Genomic DNA, 17,665 nt, shown 5'->3' with positions numbered 1-17,665 from the left:
ATACTCGTTTAATCTTCTTTATGAAGACATGTGGCATAGCAAGTCGTCACTAATTCCACCACTTCGAATAAGAATTAATCCTGCCATTTCTGCTGCCAGTATTAATCTTCCAAATATAGCTCTCACTAAGCTTTTGTCCACTTTCAGTTGGTAAAAACAGGCTGACCTGACATTACCTAAACCTAAGAAACGAAAAAACCAACTAATCTACCAACAAGAATATAAATAGTTTCGATACACATATAACAGTTACAAATCTATTTTAACATATGCATCCAGGGATGGTGACGCAGTTGCTATTGCCGCTGTCATTGGATCCAGGACCCTATCATCCAAATTACCTGATGGCTGTTCCATTTTTACAGCAGAAGCAAATGCAATTATAACAGCTCGAAAATATATCAATAAACAAAATACTGTCAAAATATAACTAATTGATAATATGTTTCTCTTCGTGTCTACAGCCTATTATTAACAAATGCCATGAACATCCTCCTTTAATTGAAATTGTTAAATTGCATAAGGAACTTGCTACTGGCCAATGAGACATCGTCTTTTGTTGGGTACCTGATTGGGTAGCTGATTCTGCAGCTAAAACAGCACTCTGCAAACTCTGTGACACCACTTCTGATCCCATACAGTGATATTAAACCTGACATTAGAGATTACATCAGATTTATAATGCAAGAAGTGTCGGTAAAACAAAATACATGAAGTAACACCAGCTATCGGTTACAACTACTTAGTCCAGATTTGAAGAGGTCCTTTTAAGAAGATGACGTATTGGCCATTCGCGTTACACTCATGAATATATATTGAAAGGTGAGGGTCTGTATTTCTTGTGATGAAAGAATCAAAGTCCAGCATGTCCCACATGTTCTATCGCAAGGGATCCTTAAAGGATCTTTTAAAAAGTATTAGTTCTCGATTAACACTTTGAGTGTTAGTGGCTGTACACTCGAAGAACAGGGTTGAAGTAGTGTGAAATGATTGTCCCCCGGCGAAAGTATTACGACCACGTCATTCAAAGTAGTTTTATTCTGCTAAATTTTTAGCTGTAGAATATGTGTTCATTTCATTCGGTTAAATGTGTCAATAATCGCCGCCACCTGAAGGGAAGTGTAAATACCGCTGGGGTCCATACATGTAGTAAGACTACTGTAGGTCCCAATTCTCCCTAGTATGGGGATTTATCTTCAGTTGCTGGCTATCTATAGTCTGTGTTTATCATGTATTCTTATGATTAGTCATTTTTATGGTGACATACTAATTTCAAGTAGAAATATGTGATATTCTATCTGCTTTGCTGTCCATTGTTGGCCGTTTTTATATAATCTAAATGTCTTTAGTATTAATGTATAAATCGATCTAGTCACTGTATGGCTAAAAATTACAGATGCGTCTCCATCTCCAACATCCTTCATCATAAACCCAGCAGAATTTCTCCATTATAACAAAGGGGAACCTCTGATATATTTTAACAGATATAACAGGTCTACTGTGACCAACACATGAGAGTGGCATGTGCCCGAAAATTGACGTTGTCGTGTTCATAGTCTACCTGGGGTGGTCGGGTTGCCTCGTGGTTAAAGCGTTCACTCATCACGCTGAAGACCCGGGTTCGATTCCCAACATAGGTTCAACGTGTGAAGCCCATTTCTGGTGTCCCCGCCGTGATATTGCTGGAATAGTGCTCAAAGTGACGTAAAACCATACTCACTCACTCACTCATAGTGTACCTAAAACTATATTTTCACTTCAGGCAACAAAGAAAGGTGCAAGTCAGACCGTCATAGGTTTAATTTACAGTTCTTCAGAATTCGTTGTCTTCATAGCATCGCCAGTGTTTGGACATCAGGTGGGTCTTCAAATGGAGCAATGTGTTTAATTATATGGTAGGGTTATCAACGCTGCATTTAATTATAACATTAAGTCACATATTTTCGCGTTTTAATTATTGTACAACTTGTACCCCAGTTATTGTTATTACCAGTATAAATTGTAACATGATAAACCATTTTTCACTCTACTCCTTAATAGTCAACCCATAGGTGATACTGATGTACATTATGTGGATGTCGTGATCGCACAAACTGTATGTGAAGCATGAATATGATCAATGTCATTGTTGGAATCATCAAAACGCAGCAACGACCAAATGCTCAATAGCCGATAATAACAATACAGAAAATTATATCACTCCAGAAACACGGGTACATCTGCACAACGTCGTCGGACGATTGTCAGGAGAACCGTAGTCTCTAGATTAAGATATCGCTACAAACAGCGTAGAACGTCACGTAACCGGCCCAGGTCTGATTGACTGTTACAATAGTTGTCCAGGGCAGCTTCAAACGGCACCAAAGGTCTATAACAACAACAATTCTAGGATCATGAAGGATGTATGACCAGGAACTGCCTTTTTTAATCACGGACGGACAGCCTGTCAGACAATAACATCGTCAACTGCGATGGTCCAATCCCTAATGGAGAAATTAACCATTTCAGCGACCATTTACGATTTCTGCTGCATCGAGCTGATGAGAGGACCACTGTGTACCATACCGCACGAACTTGAAGGGCAAATTTGGCATTGGCAACATAATGATGTGGACGGATACACTGGCAGAACAATTTGATAAAAGGCGCTCGATAGTGATAGATCGCATACAGCAAATGTAACAGCAACATTGCTATTGAACGACAATGTAAGGTCCTCATGTCGCCCTCAAAATCGGCAGTGGTCCATACTCTCATGGGCAGGAAATGTCAGGCAGAAGACACTACCGAGATATGGTGTTCTCAGGACCTTGACCTTAATCATTGTTCGTGTTATGTCTTCATATTGGACCCTTATCCGCTGTTGTCCTGTCTACACCATGTCATCACTCACATGTTCACAGTAATTGTGTATTACTTCCACAACAAAAATCCGATTATGCGTTTCTGACTTTGAGGTGTATACAAGAAAGATTAGCCTCTCGTGTGTAATTCTGGTTTGATCTGGGTAACATGTTGGTAAGATGTGAATATATTACATTAAAAACATACATTTGCACATTCCAATTTCAGTTATCCAAGTACCGTCCCCGGACCATCTACACGGCCGGAGTATATGTATTTGGCTGCTGTGATATCATATTCGGGTAATTTGATTTGTACGAACGTAAATGATAATGTACACACATTTTGTTTGAAATGATAGTTGAATGAGCTGAAATGTTCTGAGCCTACCCATGATGGACTACGTCCGGGGGAATTTATCAACAAAACATTATTGACCCGGAAACTGTTTGGAAACTATAACAATGCTTCAGACTGTTGAACAAAACATATTATTGTCTGCAATAAAGAATGCATTGTTGCAAACTGTTATTCAAAATACATATTTAGGCTCATAGTTTTGATTTTAAAACATACTTAGTTTTGCAGTTGTAGATACAAAAGTGTTTAGCCTCCACATAAAATTGCAGCTGCATCAACAGAGAGGGGTTGAGGTGAAATGGGGTTTAACGTCGCGTTCAGCATTATTGCACTAATATTGCGACGTGCTTCAACAGAGAATACCTCGTCACTTTGATGACATATGCTGCCTGGTTGTGTGTTAGGTTTAAATGCAGCCGAAAAAATAGGTTTTGCATGCAAACTATTAAGGAGTATATCGTACTATACATCCTTCGAAGTTAGGTTCAGAACTTTTTAGCCATCACTCGAATACCACAGTTCCCCATCTCCACATGAAAGTGTTTGTAAAATAACAAGATTAACTTAATTGAACCTTATTTGTGTAACGGATTAATTTATATTCGGCGTTATCGAATAATTCTCTTATCCTTTATCCCATGTATTGTTTATAATATTGGTTAGTTACTGATAGTGTGAACTCATCTAATAGCCCTTTTGATTTCATAATAAATGATTATCGACAATTCCGTTCAATATCATTTATGTAGGCAAAATATATGTCATATGTGACCCGTATTATCAAGTTCTAATGCCATGGCCAAGTCTTTAGAATAAAGGCGAGATGAGGTGAAATGTCGTTTAACGTCAAAATCAAGATCATTTCTCTTACATAGCGACGTGCATGCACGTGTGTAGGGGTTTTGGGGGGTACGGGTGGCGGTTGGTGGATGATGTAACTATTCCGAACGTATACTAGTTCTATATTGCTAGGTCACTGAAATACCATATCGCAGTTGAACACGAATAACCCACACAGTATACCGACCGATAGACAGACCAACGAACCAACGACCTTCTACTCTCCGGACAGATGCTCTATGCACAATACGCCAAGGATACGATCTTTAGAACAAAATAGTTTACATGTTTAATAACACATCCTAGTCATGGTATTAGACTGATTAAAAAGAAATAATTATTGTGTTTCTCTTTTGTTGTAGATGCTTGGATCACTTACGGTCAGGGATTCCATTTATTGTTGCTTGCTTTATCGTAAGGAGTTTAGAAGCATTGGGAACGGCAGCGAGTATGACATCAATTGTGGGACTGTGCTTTCCAGAACGAATCGCAACAGTTTACGTACGGAATATATTTTATGTCCTATTTTTAGTGACCATTGCCTTCGTAAGTTTCATTAACTCCTTTCAAACAAATACCCATACAATTTAAATGCAGCTATATTGGGTTTTAGAATGTATTAAAAGATGTAATGTATCTGAATATTCGCAACTCTGTGCAGTGATAAGCTTTACGACACAAGTTTCTTAAATGATGCACCGATAGCTAATAAATACAAAGCGGCTTCAAGGTGTATAAAAGAGCAGTAAGTAAAACATAGGACAGGTATTTAAGAAAGTATGGATTATTCATCGTCACAGCTTGTAAAATATTCGGTCCTTAAAAACTTAAATTTAAAGCATTGTCTACGGTTTGAAGCACATATTTGATCTCCTGTGCCCTTGACCTGACATGGAATTTATGCCCAAATCTAACCATGTCCAGAACCATGTTGGAAATTTAAAATGCATATGTTGTACTGACAGTCATGTTATTATTATCACAAAACTGTATCCCATTCCAAAGCCAAAACACACATGAATTATGTCTCACGGAATTTACTGTTATAATTAATGAGCTACAGTGTCGTATTGCTATTTTCTTTTTATATATTCGGTTCTGAAGGCAGTGCTAAAGTCTGTGAGTGGAGCTGCTTTTATGATTGGACCAGCAATAGGAGGTAGCTTCTATGAGGTGAGATACAGTATGTCATATAATACACTTTTTATCGTTTAACACTACAGACCCAACGAGCGTGGGAGTGGTATTTTATGCATTACCCGAATTCAATATAAATTTAAGTGGAAATAAATAAGTTTCGTTCGTGACATAATCCAAAGCAAAACTGATCGCAAATGAATATTGAAATATGCCTAAATATGGCCATTGTTGACATTTCTATGAATATGCATTGAAAAATTTTCTTTTTGTGTGTGCGAGGACGACAGCAGTGATATGTAAATTCTATATTTGAAAATGTCTTCGACTAATGGTAACTTAGGCGCCTAGTTGTTAGTTCGCCGATCAATTGTAAGAACACTCAAAATGTCAAACAGTGACGCTCTTTAAATCTCGGACTTGCAGTCGGTCACACACACCGCCTGTATCCCCTCTGCGCGTTGTGCAATCAACATGTTTCGGTTTCCTTCGATCTATAAGCTGAAATTATGCCCGTTACCCTTTTCGAAGAGGCAAATCATTGTGGTCACCACAGAAGTTCCTGTTAACTTACGACCCCATACCGAACAAGTGAAAATTAACCAAATCGAGTTTGCGTGTGCGTGTCATGTCACCATCAGAATAAAAACAATCCAACCGTAATGTACACACAGCGGGTTATCCTGGAGATCCGTACGGAATACTATTAGTAACATGTTGGATGTTTTAGGACACTAAATCAGAAGTCAGACTAGCCTCCACGAAATTTGTCCGTTTATGATATAAAGGAATGTTCAGTTTGAGTAAGCGCCTCAGTTCGTTGTTTCGTCCCTTGGGGACGCCAGAAATTTTTGACCGTGGGTTCGACCCGGTTCGCACCAACTATGCTTCTAGGTTTGTCAGCACCATATCCCTGCTTGTGGATTTCACGAAAGTGGTAAACCTGAGAGACATGCATCACTTCGGGCTTTCCTCTCATATCAAGTACGCCGTGATAATAGTGTATTGTTCAAAGCAGCATTAAACCCGACGCCCTCAGTCACCCAATTTGAGTGATCTGGTTGTGCGATCGTGTATCTTTGTTCATTCACAAACAAACGTTTTCGGAAACAGTGCCGCAAATGTGCTTCGAAGGGGACGCTAATGGAACAGACACAGCATCCAGCATTTGTCGAGATAAAGGTCCAAATATTGTCTAAATATGTCTTCATTTTGCATTAGTTTGCCTTTAATTGAATTGAAAATCGGTCGGGTGGAGAGGGCTTACGTGATCCAAGCCTTATCACACTGTAGTCTGTACATGTAACTCGATTGTTTAATGTCTGTCGTGTCTCAATCTGTGGCTAATGTCTTCTACAACACGCGTGTGACGAGTATCTCACCACCTGGGTAATAATGATGTATTATATAAAAGAAGTGAGATCTAAGATATATACTTTAAAATACTAATCTTTTTACAATTATAATAATCAATTGTAAGAACCAATAATACTGGCTTTTATGAGCATGTTAGACTGTAGATTTGAAGCAATGGCTAGTTTTGATATCATAGATGCACACTATCGTTACCCAGTGCATTTTTAAAATATACTGAACCGCAAAAGAAACGTCACCATGGATAGATATATGAGAAACCGTATTTGTCCAAACACTGTAAACATGCTTCGAGACATATTAAAAAAATGAAACTTGGCAAAACTGATCATCAAGGTTGAAATTAAGTGGTCAAATGTTCTTAAAGTGAAACACAACACTAGTCTCTGAGAAAATGGCATCTCGTTTGTCCGCCATGTGCATTGATGACTGCGGTGCAACGTCGATACATGGAACGGATGAGGCGGTTGATGAAGGCCAGAGGCACTTGAGCCCACACTCTAAGGAACGCCCGACGCAGTTCAGCTGCAGTTGTCGGCCTTGGTCGGACGTCATTCAGCTGTCTTTGAATCTCGTCACACAGGTGCTCAATGGGATTTAAATCAGTACTGGGTGCAGGCCACTGCATGGTTCTGATGCCATTCTCCTGGGGAAAGTCTCTTGCTGCTCTCGCGGTGTGGGCACGGGCGTTATCATACTGAAACTCGTGGTTGCGACGACGTGCACAATGAGGTATGGCGTGTGGTCTCAAGGCTTGATCAATGTACCGAGATGCTGTGACACCATTCCCTCTCCCTGGACCGATGTTCTGGAAAACCGCCGGGACGACCCTCTGTGCAAGACCAATTCCACCCCACACCTTGACCACCCCACGAGTCTCTCTCAACAACACAAGCATCCGAATAACGTTCCCCATGGCATCGCAAGAATCTCTCTCTGCCACCTGCTGTTAAGATACAGTAATGGCTTTCGTCTGAGAAGAGGAGCAGTGGTGCCAATGCTGGTGCTGTGTTGCCCACTGAAGATGGTCCCGGCGATGACGTGGTGTCAGAATGGGTCCTCGATGTGGCCTGTGACAGTGGAGGTGTCTGTTCGTCAATCGTCGACACACAGTATCCGCACTAATGTGTCGCTAGTGTGGCCCCATGGTCTGTCTAGCAGTTTCCGCAGCAGTAACAAAACGATCTTGAAGATGCTGTCGCACAATCTGACGATCCTGACGTCGGGTGGTGACCCTTGGTCCTCCACTACGTGATCGATCATCTGTAGTGTTGGTGGTCTGGTACCATTGCTGGAGCCTGTTTATGGTCCTTACGTGGACTTGAACTGCATTGGCTACTTGCATGTGGTAGCAATTCAATAACGATGGAATGTTATCAGATCTTGATGGATTTTTAGAGGGCAAGAAATGGGGGAACACATGTGCATTTCAATTTGCACGGAAGTCACGTGCATCGGGTTACCATGGCCGTTGCCGTGATGCGTTTGGGCGATCGGTTTTATTGTCATCTGCCATATTTTTTTATCATCAAATTTCATTTTTCCGGACAAAGTAATTTTAGAAACTTTGACAAAAATGACCCCGATATTTAAATGACAACTTTTCATGCAATTTTACTTGGGGTGACGTTTCTTTTGCTGTTCAGCATATATTACATATATTACATTACAAGTATATGTGGCATTTCAGAAAGGATTTCTCGATTGTTTTGCACATACATATTTGAGCAGTATGGATACTTTCAAACACTGGAAATAACAAATGTGTGAAGTCGAGGGTAAAATGTTACTAGTTATATGTGAATATTTGTATTATTGTAGTCCATATAAGTCCAAATGTAAAGAGGATATACACAGAATGGACAGTATTATCGACAATACAACATAGGATCTTGGCAGTGGTCCCAATTACAGAAAAGCACAAAATGACTCTTACAATGTTAACGATGGTAAATTCACAAATCCAGTGTACACAATATGTTCTTGGAAAATCCATGGACTTCTATCAAAGTTGATGTATCCTGATTTTATTTCATTTTGTTCACAATTTGATGTGCTCTGCTTCACTGAAACTTGGTGTGTTGATAAAAATAAGCTATACTCATTATTTGATTGGTTTGACCATAGATGTACTCAACTGAAAAAGGAAAAATATAGGTATCTTAATTTATTTAAGCAGTTCAAATGTAATGAAAATTTGCTAAAATATGTTACAGCCAAAAGAAAATTCAAAATATGTTGTGGTCAGAAAAAGAAACAAATTTGATGGCAAAATAGTTGAAGACTTGAAAGGTGCTGCAAAACATGGTAATTGTAAAACATTTTGGAACACCCATAAGCGGGTTTTATGTAACAAACACTCTAAATGTGCAATATCTCCTGATGCTCTTCAGTTTTTTAAAGATTTGTTAAACTTTAACAAAACAGAAGTGAATGAAGATTTTAATGTACTTGTAAATGAATTCATTGACAGTCACTCTTGTGATAATTGTGATAGCTTACCCATTACAGATGAGTTGTTATCAGATAGTATTACTGATGAAGATGTAGCTGAAGCGTTAAAAAGATTAAAACTCGGGAAATCGCCTGGTGAAGATGGAATTCCTCCAGAATTTTTTAAATTCAGAAACAATGTTTATTAAATACTTGAGACCTTTATTTAATAAAATATTAGATACCGGTATATTTCCTGTAGCATGGAACATTGGACTCATAATACCTATACATAAACCGGTGTTACCTCTGACCCCAACAATTGGATAGGAATATCCCTGCTAAATGCAACTGAGGGGTGTGTGTGTGTGTGTGTGGGGGGGGGGGGGGGGGGGGGGGGGGCGATTTTATTGTGCTTTCATTGATTTCAAGAAAGCCTTTGACTTTGTGGAAAGGAAAAAATTATTATATATGCTCTTACAAAAGGGTTGCCATGGCAAGTTGTATAATGTCTTAGCTAGTATGTATTCTGCTGTTTAGGCTTATGTAAAAACAGACAAAGGTAAAACAGATTTGTTTACAACTAGCTCCGGTGTAAGACGGGACTGTATCTTAAGCCCACTTCTGTTTATCTTCTTTCTTAATGAGCATGTAACTGACATTTAAAAAACGTGCTGTCATGGTGTGTTTGTTTCAGAAAGTATTGAAGATATTATGCTACTACTTTTTTCCGACGATGTGACTATGTTCTCATATACAGTTATTGGTCTACAAAGACAATTAGATATCTTGATAAATTTTACATTACCTGGGGCCTAAGTTTTAATCTTGATAAAACAAAAATAATTGTATTCCGAAACGGTGGTATTATACGAAAAAATGAAAAATGGTCCTATGGTTCTATAAATGTAAAACTTGTCACCACTACAAGTATCTTGGAGTATTTTTCTCCTCAAGGCTAATCTGGTCAATGGCCTGTAAAAGCCTAGCATCACAGGCTTCTAAAGCCACTAAAGCCATTTATCATGCTTTCAAAAGAAATAGCCTAAATAACATTCGAAACAGCTTGATCAATGTTTGATTGTAAGATTGCTCCTATATTACTTTATGGGGCTGAAATCTGGGGGGCAAAATATTATGAATGTATAGAAAAAGTACATACGTGGTATTTTAAAAACTATCTTTGTATCGGAAAATATGCTTCTAATAAAGCTATTCTTGGTGAAATTGGGCGATTTAATATGTTTGTGTTTAGCAAAATAAGGGTACTTAAATACGGTTGAGATTTCTACGTATGAATCCATGTCGATATCCAAAACAATGTTACAATCTACTTAAACAGTTAGATGATAATGATAAACACACCTGGATGTCTGATGTAAGATATATTTTGTTTTCTGCAGGCTTTTCATTTGTATGGATCTCTCAACATATTGGCGATGAAAATCTATTTTTACTAATAATAAAACAAAGGCTTAGTGATATGTATTCTCAAGTGTGGCATAACTCTATTTCTTCATCAAAATATGTGTCACATTATGCTAATTTCACATCACTTTTACAGCCAGAATTTTACATCAATAATCTCACGGATAAATCACTCAGGAGAGCATATTGTAAATTCAGAATATCGCTACACGGTTTTAAGATTAACATGCTACGAAAGTCATACAAACATACAAATGAAGACTTGAGTTTATATCTATGTACCCACTGTAAAGGGAGGCAATTAGAGGATGAATTTCATGTTTTGTTTTTATGTTCAAAATAATCTTCTGTCAGAAACCACTATTTGCCTTGGTTATCCAATGTCCATCATGATAATCACAGTTTATGTAATCTACTCAACTCCAAAAATATCGACAGTGTAACGGCTTTGGTCCTATACTTAAATTATGTATTTAATGTGAAATAAGACTAGTTGTATTTATTTTCCTGACATCACGTGACGCAGCAATTATTGTAATTGTAATTGTACTCTAGGCCACATGGCCCAAAATACTGAATAAAGAATCTTGAATCTTGAAACTAAGGATTTATTGTTTTTCACTAAAACATAATAGCATACATGAACCTCTGATAAACAAAAAAATAGTTCTTAAAAGCTACCTCTGCCTTTATTTAAAGACAAGAATCAATTTCTCGACTGTCTCATTTGTATTAATATCTCAAACATTGCATTGTACTTACATACTTTGAGTACTTGTAATTCATATGCAGATGGTATGCATGGATATTAACAATTGTTTACACCTCAGTTAGGAGGGTATGGCCTTCCCTTCTGGGTTCTCGGGAGCTGCACGTTTGCCTGTGGATGTGCCTCATATGTCGTGCTACCTCATCAAGACGGTATGTTTCGCATGTTTCATAACAATGAATATCATATTACCTCAATCACGATTATTCCGTCACAACAGCGGTGTGAACAGATAAACAATTCATCGATATGAACAATTTGTGTGTGGTGAACACGTAGTCATCTTTTTATTGAACTATCAAACGTCTTAAAGTTATAATTCTGAAACCAAATTCAAAGCAGTAATATTGATTGGCATGCTTTATCTGTGTTGGTAGAACCTACTACAAAGAATTAAATCTACAAATTACACAACTATGTTAATTTGTTCTAAAGGTCATGAGCGGCGGAGTCGTCTCAGGCCTCAGGTTACTGTTCATGTTAATCCATGCATTGCCTGTCATGTAAAACTTTATCCTGGTGTTCACATAGGTTGGAGGTATTTCAACGTCACGTCATGTTGTAGCTGTTCCTTCCACACAAAGACGATCAAGTGTTGCTGTCGCACATGCATTAAGAAGTCCCTCACTCTGGTTTGGAGCCCTCTCCATCTACGCTGCTTTCTTTGGGTTCGCCTCTGTGGGCCCGTTCTTCGCCCAGCACCTGACACAGGTAGGTATGGCTTTCACCTAACACAGGTATAAGAAAAAGACGATACGATGAGACCTTGACACAGATAGGTATCCCCAGCATCTGACACAATAAGCCATGGCCAGTGAGAACATGAACGGGTAGGTATGATTGGCATATGATAAATACGTATGAAGGATTATAGGGTACCTGACTCAGGTAGGTAAACCAAAGGATGCTTGGTCGATAGAAATGGTTAGGTATGACTAGTACTGGTAGACATTATCTGCCTGGACATATGTAGGTATGACGAGCATCCGATTATTGATTCACGCATTATCAGGAATTGGTCCTCAGCAATTTTGTCGTAAGAGACTAACGGGATCGGGTGGTCAAACTCGCTGACATGGTTGATGCATGTCATCGTATGCCAATCGGATCGATGCTCATGGTGTCAATCACTGGAAGGTCTAGTACAGATTATTTACAGAACGCCGTCACATATCTACATTTCTGCTGGGTGCGGCGCTAAACAACAAACAAATAAACTCATTACTGTAAACCATGAAATTAATGCGTCCCCAAATTAATACGACTGCTGACACCTAGCCATATTGCGACTCAATATGATTGCGACTCTCCCGCAATGGCATGATACATATCCTTACCTTAATCCAACGTCACCTCAATCAAATCAATAGCACCACTTATTAGCACTGAGTAGAGCACTTGTTTCAAAACAACACGCAGTTTATATGTTTATTCTGTTGACTGACATTAAGGAACTTCAAAAAAAAAAATAATAATTGAACCAACAGTTCACTGATTGGTATGCGGAGAAGGTGTCAACCAACTTGAAGGCAGATGACAAGACAAAGGCTGTATTTCTGCGGAGTGTTGTGAAAGTGAAGCCGATCGGTGCGCGTTGTGTCGTGTCGGCCTTTGACGAAGTGCAACGTGGATGGAGTCTGTCTGGACTGCTGTAGTGGTAAATGATGCCTGGTTTGACGAGTGGGTAGAACTCTTGACCCTAACAGGTATGCGTATCTGATGGACTTATTTGTTATTTCTGTGTCTGTTTGTACTTACCCAACATTTTACATGAAGACGTTTGAGTTAATTCATGAGCTGCATGTATAAGGCAGGGAGTGGAACATGCTGCATCAGACCCGTGAAGATTCCGGGGTAGAATAGGTCTTCAGCAACCCATACTTGCCGTAAAAGGCGACTATGCTTGTCGTAAGAGGCGACTAACGGGATCGGGTGGTCGGGCTCGCTGACTTGGTTGATACACGTCATCGATCCCAATTGTGTGGATCGATGCTTATGATATCAATCGCTAGATTGTCTGGTCCAGACTCGATTATTTCCAGACCGCCGTCATATAGCTGGAATATTGCTGATTGCGGCGTTAAACGTCAAACCAACCAACCAACCAACATGCTGCATCAGCTCTCGTTTCATAGACGATATTTTTAGAAAATTGATCATATTTTCCAGAAGGGTTAATCGTGTCTTAACTCCTGTTTTGTTTGCTATTTCAGTTTAATGTAAGCCAAGGTACCATTAGTTTGATCTACATGGCGCACCCAGCTGCCTATTCACTTTCCGCACCACTCTGGGGATATCTACGTAGAGGGGAATGTCCGAGTAACTCTCCATTCCTTAAAAATAACGGAGCAGAGGCCCCGCAGGGGCCGAGGCCCATTATTTTTAAGGAATGGAGAGTTACGAGGATATTCCCCTACTTAAAACTCATCCCTACTTTTAAACTTTGACAAAATAGTTTGTAGTTGAAAATATTTGAAAAATAAACCAGAACTCTTTGTTGTCCGTATTTATACTTGTGAGTCGACCTTGCGTGATGCACGAGGAATGCGTTCTCTGCCGCTTTTGCACGTGCGCCAAGCTCCGTGGCGAGTTGACATTTACAATGCATGGTACACGGCTCTTCATAATTGTGTTGGGTCCTAAACTAGTATTTATCAATCGCTTGCACATTGTTAATACATGCTGATGGGTATAATTGGAAATATAGGGCCCCGAACAAGCGATATTTATGTTACCTTATTTGTTTTTTCTCGTCAAAGGTTTATCTAACTATCTATAAATATGAACATTGTTGTGGGTAACGTGCTCTATCACAAACTATATACATATAATTTTGAGCTTTTAAGCATTATGCAAAATTGTGAAAATATTTAATAGTTAATTTCACATTATGCCTTCATGTGCCGCAGTAGTTGAGGTTGAAAATTACACGTTTTCAAATCTAACGATACGGGTTCGAACCCCGCTTGCGACACATGTTTTCGGAAAAAAATAAAAATATTCACTTGTAAATAAATGTAAAAAAATAGTTCCGTCTGTTCCAAGTGGAAATTAATTCAAATGTTGCTTCAAGATAATGTACAGTTGACAAGCAACTCTCCATTCCTGAAAAATAATGGAGCGTTCAAACAATGGAATGACGTCACAGATGTGTTTTAATTGATAAAAATGTATGTAAGGCTGACGAGTTAATTCTTTGTGTGAGTATTTATAACAAAAAGCAGTTTTCCGTTTCATATATGAGGTCGCTATAACACGTTGTCTTCTATTACTAATTGCTTGCACATTTTCTTTTTTTCTACATTTGTCTACTACGATAATGAAATTCAAGCAGAATTGCTCACACTGCACATTGCACAATATGCTGGTGAATTGACCCTATGCTTTTGGGAATCGCCCTAACCACTCTGCTGCAAACCGCTTCCATTTCAATGGTTGAAGAAGAGAAGGGAGTTGCACAAGGGGCCATGTCGTCTAATGCACCGAAATTTGCTATGCATAGTTGCGTTCCTTGGGCCCGCCAGAAAACCATGATTGTGGCTTCGAATCCCGGTTTGCCCCGATAATGTTTCAAGGTTTGTCAGCAACATACCTGTGCTCGTGGATTTAACAAGTGGCACACGTCCAAAACATAGATCACTTCGTACTGTCCTCGCACGATCGTGGAGATCCGGGGTAGAATAGGTCTTCAGCAACCCATGCTTGCCGTAAAAGGCGAGTATGCTTGACGTAGGAGGCGACTAACGGGATCGGGTGGTCAGGCTCGCTGACTTGGTTGATGCACGTCATCGATCCAAAATGCGTGGATCGATGTTCATGATGTCAATCACTGGATTGTTTGGTCCATACTCGATTATTTACAGAACGCCCTCATATAGTTGGAATATTGCTGAGTGCTGCGTAAACAACAAACAAACAAACACTCCATTGGATAATTACGGTCAGGACAGTAAATCTTTGAAATCGGATAACGCTATATTTATGGCAAATATGAAAGAAATAATTGTGATGAAACGTGAGTATTTACTTTTAATACCAGGTGTCAGCAATCCCTACATTGTGGGTAGCACTGTATTATCTATCCGCCAGTTTCCTAATTTGGGGACCAGCTCCATTTTGGGGATTTGTTCCGACGTAAGTGTTAACATATAATATCGGTTGAAATATGATATGCATAATGATCTTCAGCAGTCATTCATTTCAATGGTGGTTGTTCTAATATTTTGGTTCAAAATCATAACTTCGACTCTAAAAGTGAGAACTCAAATTGAGGAAATTGCAAACGCGTGTACATTCTAACTCTGTATTACTGGAATATAACCACACACATACACACACGAGCGCGCGCACACAGACACAGCCACACACTCACTCACTCTCAACAATATTCTTTTTAACTGATCTAACTCTATTCACACTGAGGGTGCACTGGTGGTCCAGTCGTCTAAGGCGCCGCGATTCGCTGTGCAGAGTTGCGTCCCTTGGGCACGCCAGAAACCTATGGTTCGAATCCCGGTTCACCCCGATTATGTTTCTAGGTTTGTCAGCACCATACCCGTGCTCGTGGGTTTCACCAAAGTGGTAAACGTCTGAGACCTGCATCACTTCGGACTTTCCTCCAACATTAAGCTGACACGCCGTGATATAACTGGAATACTGTTAAAAGCGGCGTTAAACCCAACTTATTCACTCACTGTGTGTCAATTCAAAAAGACTATTGTAGTTACAAGCAATATATGTCTTAGCTACTTACAGAAATGGAAATCACTTGCAAATGAAATGATATAATATATCTAATCCATTGCCATGTAGCTTAATCTAATGTTTATTGTCCATTTAGTGCTATTTCATTTAGCAAAAAGCTGTATATGTATAACCAATTGTGTGGTTATTGTAACATATCACGTGCACCTTGTTTTAATACAAATAAATGATATGATGGCATGGTTAGTCTTTGTCGGGCCTGTGGAGTAGCTTAGTGGTTATGCGTATGCTCGTCACGCAAAATACCCGGGTTCGATTCCTAACATGGGTACAATGTGTGAATCTCGTTTTTGGTATCCCGTGATATATTGCTAATGGCCGTAAAAACATACTCTTTCACTCACTCGCTTGTCTTTACCAGCGTGTTGTGGCTGACAATACTGATATATGCCTTCAACGGCTTTTCTGCTGCCCCTGTCATTGTCAGTGCGATGAAGTGTATATACCAGGGAGCGAGGTGAGTTCCGTTAGCACTACACATCTACATAAAGAATGTTTAAAATATATTTAATTTATATTATATTTTTTCATCTAAACATGTTCAATTCGTAAACGTCACTAAACAATAGGGGCAGCCCATTGCTTGTATCCACAGCCACGATATTGCTGGAATATTGCTTGAATATTGCTAAAAGCGGGGTAAAGTAAAAGTCACTCACTAAACCTCACGGCGTTGTCATTAAAGGATTAGTATCACATAATACCAACAAATTAGTATTAGAGGATATTTATTCCTAGTGATTACTGATGCGTTTGGTATTTGCACTGTCATTTATGTAAGCTCACCTCCATGTGAGGCATCGCCACATCATTCTAGTGTCGACAGTATTGAATAACATTTTATAGATATGATATTATATTTGATTTATATACGATCTTCTCACGATGTAAATGCTTATTGCTAGGTAATATATCATACAGAATGTACCATTGCAATACCTACAAACTTAAAATGACTGATAAACTTACTTTAAATATTTATTTTCATATTGAGTACTTGTACAAGAATCAACATGAACTTTAAGGCCCACTTTCACAAAGCAATCTTAGCGATACGACTATCGTAAGTTTATGTTAAGTCATGGAAGTTACGTTCATCTTAGCGCTAAGATCGCTTTGTGTAAGTGGGCCAAGGTCAGGCTCGCAGACTTGGTTGATCAGCATACCCGAATTGTGTAAATCGATGCGCATGGTATCGATCACTTGGTTGTCTGGGCCAGACTCAATTATTTACATCAGACCAGTCCGTCCTCCATGTACGACAAACACGTGTATTCTGAACCGAATGCCCACTTGTTTATGTTTCTGTTTCAGAGATATGGTACAAAAGGACGATGGCGGTACTTTGGGATTCTTAGCCGGCATCATTCAGTCATCTAATTACATAGGGTAAGACGTTTCACGTAATGACGTGTATCAATAACTGTACCTATGTTCTAAGGGCACTTAATAGCTTAGGTAACTAGAACGTAGAAGCAGCCGCAGCCCCCACCTTTCCCTTAACACATTCGGGGCGGTCGGGTAGCCTAGTGGTTTAAGCGTTCGCTTGTCACGCTGAAGACCCGGGTTCGATTCCCGACATGGGTACAATGTGTGAAGCCCATTTCTGGTATACCCCGCCGTGATATATTGCTGGAATATTGCTAAAAGCGGCGTAAAACCATACTCACTGACTCACTTGATGCTCAATCCATTGCTGTACAGTGCAGGTGTATG

General features: G+C 39.3%; 1 protein-coding gene across 1 annotated transcript; it reads left to right on the top strand.

Annotated features, from left to right (window-relative positions):
• Nucleotides 1-775: 775 nt before the first annotated feature.
• LOC139454595 (MFS-type transporter SLC18B1-like) lies at nucleotides 776-17,342 on the top strand. The gene is made up of 10 exons (XM_071236414.1): nucleotides 776-780; nucleotides 1,735-1,858; nucleotides 3,073-3,146; nucleotides 4,407-4,545; nucleotides 5,149-5,217; nucleotides 11,247-11,337; nucleotides 11,751-11,896; nucleotides 13,399-13,556; nucleotides 16,311-16,406; nucleotides 17,264-17,342. Exons 1-10 carry the CDS (start codon nucleotides 776-778, stop codon nucleotides 17,340-17,342), a joined length of 981 nt encoding a protein of 326 aa, XP_071092515.1.
• Nucleotides 17,343-17,665: the final 323 nt, after the last annotated feature.

The sequence above is a fragment of the Haliotis cracherodii genome, unplaced genomic scaffold, assembly GCF_022045235.1.
Source record: "Haliotis cracherodii isolate W230 unplaced genomic scaffold, xgHalCrac1.p SCAF_1, whole genome shotgun sequence".
In the NCBI taxonomy this organism is placed as follows: Eukaryota; Metazoa; Mollusca; class Gastropoda; order Lepetellida; family Haliotidae; genus Haliotis; species Haliotis cracherodii.
Note: the sequence above shows the minus strand (reverse complement) of the source record. Positions and strands in the feature narration are given on the sequence as shown.